This window comes from Otolemur garnettii, unplaced genomic scaffold (assembly GCF_000181295.1).
Source record: "Otolemur garnettii isolate 467f Iridium unplaced genomic scaffold, OtoGar3 scaffold00099, whole genome shotgun sequence".
Taxonomy (NCBI): domain Eukaryota; kingdom Metazoa; phylum Chordata; class Mammalia; order Primates; family Galagidae; genus Otolemur; species Otolemur garnettii.
The window spans coordinates 3,921,570-3,931,236 of NW_003852494.1; the positions used below are offsets into that span (position 1 = coordinate 3,921,570).

Below are 9,667 nucleotides of genomic sequence, written 5' to 3' on the forward strand. Positions count from 1 at the left end.
TCAAGCGAGTCTCCTGCCTCAACCTCCCAAGTAGCTGGGACCACAGGCGCCCGCCACAATGCCTGGCCATTTTTTTGTTGCAGCCATTATTGTTGTTTGGCAGGCCCTGGCTGGGGATTCGAACCCGCCACCTTAGGTGTATGTGGCTGGCACCGTAGCTGCTTGAGCCACAGGCGCCGAGCCAGAAAAGATAATATTCTTAGCAGAGGAAATTACCTTGGGAAAGTCATGGAGCTGAGGAATTAGAGTACATTCAAGGAATGAGGAGCAATACTAGGTAGTTTAACAATAGTTCTTGTGATGGGAAATGGTGAGAGTCCGAGGCTCAGAGGTTTTTAGCGCAATGCTGAATTATCTGAAGGCAAATTATTCTGCCCTTGTGTGTGCTGGCCCTAGTTGAGCCAGGTGAGAACTTTGTGGAGGATTACTATATGGTTCTCTATATTGGTATGTTTGAAATTCTTGGTAGTATAGTTCTTATTTTATTTTGTATTTAACCAGAGTCAATGCAGAGGTAGTATAGTTTTAAAAAAAGCCACTTTCCACAGAAGTTCTAGGCTGATTTCCCTATGATCTTTTTTTTTTTTTTTTTCTTGAGAAAGAGTCTCTGTTGTCCTGGGTAGAATGCTGTGGCAATGTGTCATCGTAGCTCATAGCAACCTCAAACTCTTGGGCTTGAGCAATCCTCTTGCCTCAGCCTCCTGAGTAGCTGGGGCTATAGGAATGTGCCACAATACCTGGCTAGTTTTTCTGTTTTTAGTAGAGATGGGGTCTTGATCTTGCTCAGACTGGTCTCAAACTCATGAGCTCAAGCAACCCACCCACCTCGGCCTTCCAGAGCACTAGAATTGAGACAGCCATTGCACCTGGCCTCCCTATGGTCATTTTTTTTTTTTTTTTTTTTTTGCAGTTTTTGGCTGGGGCGGGTTTGAACCCAACACCTCTGGCATATGGGGCCGGAGCCCTACTCCTTTGAGCCGCAGGCACTGCCCCCTATGGTCATTTTAAAGTCTCTGAAAGGAAAGCCTGGTTTTTGATCTGTGTGGCTGTGTTATCATATACTTGGTCATTGCCCTGCTGTAGCTAAGTCAGATGATACCTGTATGGATGAAATCCAAGCTCACTGCAGCCAAGGAGTTCAAGGCTGCATTGAGCTTCCCAAGAGAGGATGTTTGGAGTTGTGGGTGAGGGCATCTCTGGAGGCTGACTGCCTAACTTTGCTACAGATTCCCCAACTTCCTAGCTGGGAGGCCTTTGCCTCAGTGGGTATCTCCTCCCTTCCTTGTCTCTAAGAAAAGGTAAACAATAGCATCTACTTCATGGGGTTGTCATGCAGGTTTAATGAGTGGTCATAGTGGGTTTGTGAGTGGATATAGACGTATTCCATGCACACTTGCTCTTATCATTCTCAGAACATGAACGACTGGGTGCCCATCGCCAAGGAGTATGATCCACTCAAAGCTGGTAGCATCGATGGCACAGATGAAGACCCACATGATCGCGCTGTCTGGCGGGCAATGCTGGCACGCTATGTCCCCAACAAAGGTGTCACAGGAGATCCCCTTCTCACCCTGTTTGTGGCAAGACTAAACTTGCAGACCAAAGAGGACAAATTAAAGGAAGTTTTTTCTCGCTATGGTGACATCCGGCGGCTTCGGCTGGTGAGGGACTTGGTCACTGGCTTTTCAAAGGGTTATGCCTTCATAGAGTACAAAGAGGAGCGTTCTGTGATCAAAGCTTACCGAGATGCAGATGGCCTGGTTATTGACCAGCATGAAATATTTGTGGACTATGAACTGGAAAGGACTCTCAAAGGGTGGATCCCTCGGCGACTTGGAGGAGGTCTTGGGGGAAAAAAGGAATCTGGGCAACTGAGATTTGGGGGACGGGATCGGCCTTTTCGAAAACCTATTAATTTGCCAGTTGTTAAAAATGACCTTTATAGGGAGGGAAAAAGGGAAAGAAGGGAGCGATCTCGATCCCGTGAAAGACACTGGGACTCAAGACCAAGAGATCGAGATCACGACAGGGGCCGGGAGAAGAGATGGCAAGAAAGAGAGCCTCCGAGGATGTGGCCCGAAAATGACTGGGAAAGAGAAAGGGACTTCAGAGAAGACAGGCTCAAGGGGAGGGAGAAGAGGGATAGAAGCAAGTAGAGGCCCCCAAACAGCCCCCTAAGTGAAACAGCATAAGTGAAAACACAGGGTACTTAACTTTATAAGCAGCATTAAATATAATGAGTGAATAAAACTTATACTGATGATATTGGGGTTTGGAATAGTTTTCTCTCCATTCAAGAACTTAGGTCCAGGCTGATGTTATGACATTATCATCTTCATCACATAGATCTAAGGACATGTTATTTAATAGGATTAAGAAATAATTTTGTAGTTGCTGATACCTGTCTGTACAGAAAGGCGTATATAAGAAACCCCCATTCTCATTTAATTTGGCAGTACCGAATTTGATTTTCTCCCACCTATTACAAATGATCATTTTCAGCTCGGCGCCTATAGCTCAACCGGCTAAGGCGCCAGCCACATAAACCTAAGGTGGCGGGACCCGCCAAACAACAATGATGGCTGCAACCAAAAAATAGCCGGCATTGTGGCGGGCACCTGTGGTCCCAGCTACTTGGGAGGCGGAGGCAGGAGACTCGCTTGAGCCCAGGAGTTGGAGGTTGCTGTGAGCTGTAATACCACAGCACTCTACCCAGGAGGACAGCTTGAGGCTCTGTCTCAAAACAAACAAACAAACAAAAAAAAAACAAATGATCATTTTCAATGTGTAGCAAAAAGAGGTGATGACTTAATCACACTAATCTGTGACTCCGAACCCTAATCAGAATAAGTTGTATCTTATCAGTCTTCATATCCATAGCCCAAGAGTTTGCTGAACCGAAATAAAAATGGGATAGAAAAGTGAATCCAAGGAGAATGTGCAGACTTAATTTCAGAATCCAGTCTGCATATCTGAGGCAGCAGCCAGCCACTCTTGAGCAAATGTAGCTCCACACTTGCTCAAAATGCTAACTCTCTTTTTCTGGTTGGCATTTAAAATTAAAAACCAAAGTTGCAAGGCTGTGATCCGTGGCAGTCTTCCAGCCCTTTGAACAGACAGCTCAACAGAAGTGTGAGTGAAATAAAAATGAGTGGTCAGAATGGATGAGAAAACTGGTTAGTTCTCATGGATTAATTTTGCTTTTGCTTATCAGGCCTCTAGTTTGCCCAAGAGGTGGATCTAGGGATTTTAACTTGTAAGGACTTTGAATAAGTAAATACGTACCATACTATTCACATGATTGTCAAAAAGTGACATTTAACTTTTCTTATCAATCTGTATCTTGAAAATTCATGTTCTTAAAATTCATGATGTTAGGCTAGGTGCAGTGGCTCATGCCTATAATCCTAATACTCTGGGAGGTCAAGGCAGGTGGATTGCCTAGTCTCCACCTCAGGAGTTCGAAACTGGCCTGAGCAAGTGTGAGACCCTCTCTCTAAAAATAGCTGGGTGTTGTGATGGGTGCCTATAGTCCTAGCTACTTGGGAGGCTAAGGCAGGAGGATCATTTGAGCCCAACTGTTTGAGGTTGCTATGAGCTATGATGCAACGGCACTCTACTAAGGGTGACAAAGTGAAACCCTGTCTCAAAAAAATTAAAAAAAAAACATAATGCATGATGTTTCATGCAAAATAAATAAACCATAAACCCAGTCAAGACTCACACAGTGATGACTAGGTTTTGGCATTGAGGATGAATCTCTCAGGGTTTTCCATAGGGAACTGAACCAACCAGCTGCGTCTTACAATTGCTGTCAGCTGTTAGAACAGGTCTAGAAAAATATGCCCTTTCCTTTGTTCATTTCCAGTACAGAATTTTATTTTCTCCCAAGTCTCAGAAAATATTCCTTACAGGAATAGCACCTTTCTGATTTTACTCACATTTCATTTACAAAGTGTTCTCTAACGTGGCACCAGAAGTGTGTCATGGGTCAGTAGGTTTTTTTAGCTACGTAAGAGTGCCCTGCATCGGGGAAGCATTGTTGTGAGATACTGTCAGGAGAAAAAGCAAATCCAGTTACAGTATTTACATAGTGTGCATCAGAATGTGGATGGATTACACAGATGCATGCTCTCATCCTCACTCTAGTAAAGAAAAAAAAAGGTGCAGCTCCCATGGCGGGGACTTTGGCAATAGCCATCAACATGACAAAGGCATATACCCTTTGACCTAGCATTTCTGCTTCTGTTTTATTCTTAGGACAGCTGCATGTGTGTGAAAGGGTGCAACAGTTTTTGAGGGGAAAGGATGTGGAAGGAAGCTACCTGTTCACTGGTGGGGCCTGGATAAACATTAATACATCATAAATATGGGGTACCTTAGCCTGAACAATGTTGACATTTGGGGCTGGTGTGGAGGTCACTCTTTGTTGGAGGGACTGCCTGGGCATTGTAGGAGTTGAGCACTATCCTTGGTCTTTACCGAGTAGATGACAGCAGCCCCCCCCCATTCGTCAATGAAAAATGCAAACATTGCCCAATGTCCCCTGGGACACAGTCACCCTAGGTTGAGAGCCACTGTTGCATGTATAGATTATGCTATTTACATAAAAAGGGTTATACATACATGTAACATGTATGTACATACATATGTCACACATGTTATATGTGTATGTAATATAAATGTCATACATAAACTTTTAGGAAAGATACCTAAGAACCTGGCTTCAATGGTTACCTCTTGAAGGGGCAACTAAAGTTGGCAGTGCGGAAGGATTCCTCAGTATACATGCTTCTATATGCCTTGAGGATAAATTCTATTAGTTTTAATGGGCAGTCAAGTTTGCGAACTGCTACTCTAAAGCAGCAGTATTGTTCTGTCTCATCAAGTTTTTCAGCAATCTGTAAACAGTCTGTTCTAGATTCTGCAAATCCACGCGGTGGTTTCGCAGCAAACTCTAGTAGACTGTGCAGAATGCAGCCCCATCTGTCAGACATACTTGAGTGCTATGAGGAGGTGCTGCCTCTCTCAATCTTTGAGCATGTAACCCTGCACCTTGGGTACTCAAGTGAGAAAGACAGTGTTATACGGGCAAGCCTCCAACTCAACAGTTGCAGGCAGGGCATATGGCTCTGTTTGTTGCTGTAGCCTTATGAATCAGCCAGATGTGTGGTTCTCAAGCCATCTTCCTACTTAGCACCCTCACTGTGCTAAATCTCCCCCACCCACCATCCTGTCTCAGTAAGGCTCTCATACCCCCATCTGCTTTTGGATATTTGTCTTCTTCGCAGGGGACTAGAGTTTGACAAAGTGAATGATAAAAGGAAATAAAAAGATGCCAGGAAAAAAATGCACACAAAAACTGTTGCAGTGTCTCATCCTTAGCAACTTTGTTTGGTTAGTACTGGATAACTCACAGCAGATTCCAAGGCACACCACCTTGAACATTGCTACATGCTCTAGGCATTATCTGGAACAAACCAAGGGCTCTTGCAAAGTTGTCTCCAGTCTTTGGGTGGGAAGGCTGTCACCCACATTTTCCATTGCTTTGTGTTTAAGTTGTGCCAGCTTAGCCTGTGACTTCAGAGGCCCTACCTGTCCAGTCGATATATCTATACAATATCTGGTGTCATCACAATTTCATGAATGTAACTAATGAAAAGCTACCCTTTCTCTGTCTTCCACTGAAGTATGTCAAACGTGATAATAAAACCTCTACACATAGAATTTTATGCAAACCAAGTCAAATAGCAATTTACAGTGGCAAGTGATATATTTGGCTTAAAGAAGCTTGTTTTACTGAAGTTAATGCAAAAGTCTGGCCTCAGTTCACGGGATTATTAAATATATATCCTAAGGAATCAGAGTCATCTGTCAGAAACGGTGATAACCCTGCATATAAATAAACATTTCTTTAGAGTCTGGTATCAGTTTTTCAACATCCATCCTCAAAATAGTCTGAGGGATCAGTTTTGAGGGTGCATTTGCACCAAGAGGTGTGAGGCAGCGACCCTTGGGCTGCAGGTTCGGTTCTGGGTGCTGGCAGTAGACAGTCCAGGGCAGAGGGTGGAGGCCAAAGTCACAGGTGCTGCAGGGCTTCCTGTCCTTGCTCTGTGTAGCCGTCATCCCGGTGGGTGTTGGCCCATTGTCCAAAGGATTCCTGGATGTGCATGTTTCTCTGTGTGCTGACCAGGCGCTTCTTATCTCGGGAGAAGAAGCTAAACCTTTTGGGAGGGAGAGCAGAGACAGAAATGAGAGCCTACCCATTGCCATGCATGTCACGTTTTTTGCAATGCCAGGGACATACAGCAACAAACTTAGAAGGATGCAAATCAAGGTGTGAAAGAAAAAGTTGGGGCTGAGTTTCAGTTATTCTAAGAAAGCAGTGGGGGGTTCTGCATGTCATTTGGTCATGGCACCTTGGAGGTCACACAGTATGGGCAAAGCATGCACATATGTGATGTGTGAGGTATATTCTGTCTTAGAAGCTACTGAGGGGCCTTCCCATTGCCAGTGGAAATAGGTTTCTTTATTACCCTAATGGTGCAGAGAAAGGAATATTGAGAGCCATGTGGAATGTAAGATGATTCTGATGTAACCAGTTGAGTATTTCTAATTTAAAATAAAATGGATTTAATGGTGAAAGCCTTTGGAATTTGTCACTGTAACTAGCTACAGAGCAACAACAGCTCATGTAGACCAAGAGGTCTTTTTAAAACAGCTGTGACTGTTGTATATTGATCAGAGGGAACCTTGATGAAGAAACACTTTCATACCTAAAAGATAAATGCAGAAGTCACAAGCAAAAAGCTTGCAAAGTGGCCTACTTAAAGCAAGATTTACCTTGAGATCATGTAAACAGAGACTAGGACTCTGGCCAGTGAACTTGAAGTTGGCCACCTGAGGATTTCCCAAAATCTCTGAGCTGCCATCTGTCCTTCAATACTACCAGGCTTTAATAAAATTCCTTCTATTGCCACCAGGTTCTTCTTCTTCTTGAATTTTGGCTCTGAACTTGGTAAGAGATATGATAGCTATGTTATGTGTCCTGGGGTGCAAGAGTAGGAATGAAGCTATTGAGAAATCAAAGGTTCAGATAAACTATTTTTGGTTCCCTCTGTCTGTTCGCCTGTTAGCATCTTTTAGTGCTGTAGCCTATAGAATTTAGTTTTAATCACACCTGGGTGAAAATGGTTTCACTCTTCTAGGTTACTGGATCCTATAATCACTTTCTACTTGGAATTAAGTGTTCTTTTATCATCAGTCAGAGGCCAGCCAGGTTATCTGCTGACATGCTCCCTGTATGACATATGTGTGTGTGCTGGTGGATGGAGGCATGATTTTCAGACCAGGTTATTTGTGAGCTCTTTCCGTAGGGCAACTGGGGCAATTAGCTGGCCAAAAATACAGCAGCGACACGTCACCCTTATGCTTCACCTCTGTCTGACCAGGTAGGCAGGAAAGCCACTTAGCACTTCCCACACAGAGAGCGTCAAAACACCAGTCCCCTCCTGTGACTTTCTTTTTTTAACAAGTTCACCTGGCCAATGGCTTGGCAAAACAAAGCAGTTTAGAAAGCTCCAGCATGAAGATGGAAAACACAGTGTTAGTGTCACTCGGGGACCCCAGTGGGCATTGATTACTGACCCGTCATTTAAAGGACCTTCTTTACTGGATCATGGGCAAGGTGGTTTTAGAATAGAAACAGAAGAGACAAAAAGAATTATCGGTGACAGAGCTGAGAATTCTGAGGTGTGGCTCGTGCATTCTGAGTGCAATGAATGGCATGTTTGAAATCACACCTGACACACTTCACACAGGTGACGGGCATGCAGCTAAAGTGGCCAGAGGAGACAGGCCAGCCCCAGCAGCAGCCGTAGCAGACATTCCAAAGGCACAGCTGAAACAAAACCCAAAACACACACACACACACACAGTGCCTACAAGGGAAACAAGTCGTCGGACAGGCTGCAGGGTGGGGTCATCTATTATCAGTCCAGCTGCTACCATGGGCATTATGGCGGTAAAGATCCTGGTTCAGAAAGTACAGATAGACACAGAGAAGAAAAACAGGGGAGGCATGAAAAAGAAACAGTCCACGGACAGACCAAATGAGGGGCTCGCTTGTGGCATATGCTATAGAGTGAATGTGTCCCTTGCCTCCAATGTTGAACCCCCAGTGCCTCGGAAGCTGGTCTAAGTCAGAAGTAGGGATGGATGTAGCTGTTTTAAGATGAGGTTATACTGGAGTGGAGTGAGTCCAAATCTAACATGACTGGTGTCCTTACAAAAGGGGGAAATTTGGACAGAGACATGCAAGTGGAGAAGGCCATGTGAAGAGGGAGGCAGATGCTGGTGTAATGCTTCTACAGGCTAAGGAACACCAAAGACTGCCAACGCACCACTGGAAGGGCAGGGGGCCTGGGACAGGTCCCTCTCGCACAGCCTCAGAAGCAGATGACTCTGCTGATGCCTTAACCTGGGACTTCTGGCCTCCAGAACAGTGAGACAATGCATTTCTGTCATCTAAGCACCCCATTCTGTGCTACTTTGTTCCAGCAGCCCTAGAAAATAATACAGTAAGTGTGGGCAACCAGGACATGAGAAAATGGCTTCAGGGGCTGAAAATATAGGCCTGGGTATGGAAAGGAAGGAACCCAAACATGGTTTGGGAGGTTGTGGTGACACCCATGCTAGGAGACTTTCTGTGTCATCCCCAAGTGCCATGAGCTGCAGGCCCCATACCCCAAAGGCAGCCAGGTGAGACCCAGGAGTGAAGAACATGAGGAAGGTGAGGCAGACAAGAACTCAAGCAGGGAGCCAGCATAATCATCTAAGATGTGTCCTTAGCCTTCTGGACAGGTCTAAGTCAACAGTAAATGTTCACCTGTGCCTTGGCTGAGCAGGAGAAGTGAAGATGAAATTCCAACCAAGCTACCAGAACTTATTTTGAAAAGCTATGATTTTTTGCTAAAATGTTGGCTGAGAAAAGATATAATTGTCTCAAATGAGGTTTGGGAATTCTCTGGGTGTTTAGATCACTTTATTTATTTTTTGAGATAGAATTTCACTCTGTTGGCCTAGGCTAGAGTGCCATGATATTATAGTTCACAGCAACCTCAAATTCTTGGGCTTAAGTGATCCTCCTACCTTAGCCCATTGAGTAGCTGGGAATATAAGGGCCTGCCACAATGCCTGGCTAGTTTTTCTATTTTTAATATAGACAGGATCTTGCACTTATTCAGGCTTGTTTCAAACTCCTAAACTCCAGCAAGCCACCTTCCTCAGCCTCTCAGAGTGCTAGAATTACAGGGGTGAGACCCCATACCTGGCCTCTTTTTTTTTTGAAACATGATAGTGTTCTATTGCTTAGGCTGGAATGCTGGGACGTCATCATAGCTCATAGCAGCCTCAAACCCCTGGCTCAAGTCATCCTCCTGCCTCAACCTCCTGAGTAGATGGTAATGCAGGCACCTGCCACAATGCCCAGCTTAATGTTTTTATTTTTTTAGAGATAGGGTATCAACTATGTTGCCCAGGGTAGTCCTTCAAACTCTTGGCCTCTTTTTTTTTTTGAGACAGAGCCTCAAGCTATCCCCCTGGGTATAGTACTGTGGCATCACAGCTCACAGCAACCTCCAACTCCTGGGCTCAAGCGAGTCTCCTG

General features: G+C 44.7%; 2 protein-coding genes across 3 annotated transcripts in view; one reads left to right on the plus strand and one right to left on the minus strand.

Moving 5' to 3' along the window:
• Window positions 1-2,264, plus strand: part of SNRNP35 (small nuclear ribonucleoprotein U11/U12 subunit 35) — a 4,683-nt gene extending 2,419 nt beyond the window's left edge. For both annotated transcript variants that reach the window (XM_003796024.3, XM_012809066.2), the window contains exon 2: window positions 1,413-2,264. In XM_003796024.3, the coding sequence (XP_003796072.1) occupies window positions 1,416-2,156 (741 nt within the window). In that variant the 5' untranslated portion in view covers window positions 1,413-1,415 and the 3' untranslated portion in view covers window positions 2,157-2,264. The remainder of the gene's footprint in view (window positions 1-1,412) is intronic.
• Window positions 2,265-5,759: 3,495 nt separating this feature from the next.
• RILPL1 (Rab interacting lysosomal protein like 1) overlaps window positions 5,760-9,667 on the minus strand; it is a 46,640-nt gene continuing 42,732 nt past the window's right edge. The window contains exon 7 of the mRNA XM_003796025.2: window positions 5,760-6,224. Within this exon, the coding sequence (XP_003796073.1) occupies window positions 6,080-6,224 (145 nt within the window). The 3' untranslated portion in view covers window positions 5,760-6,079. The remainder of the gene's footprint in view (window positions 6,225-9,667) is intronic.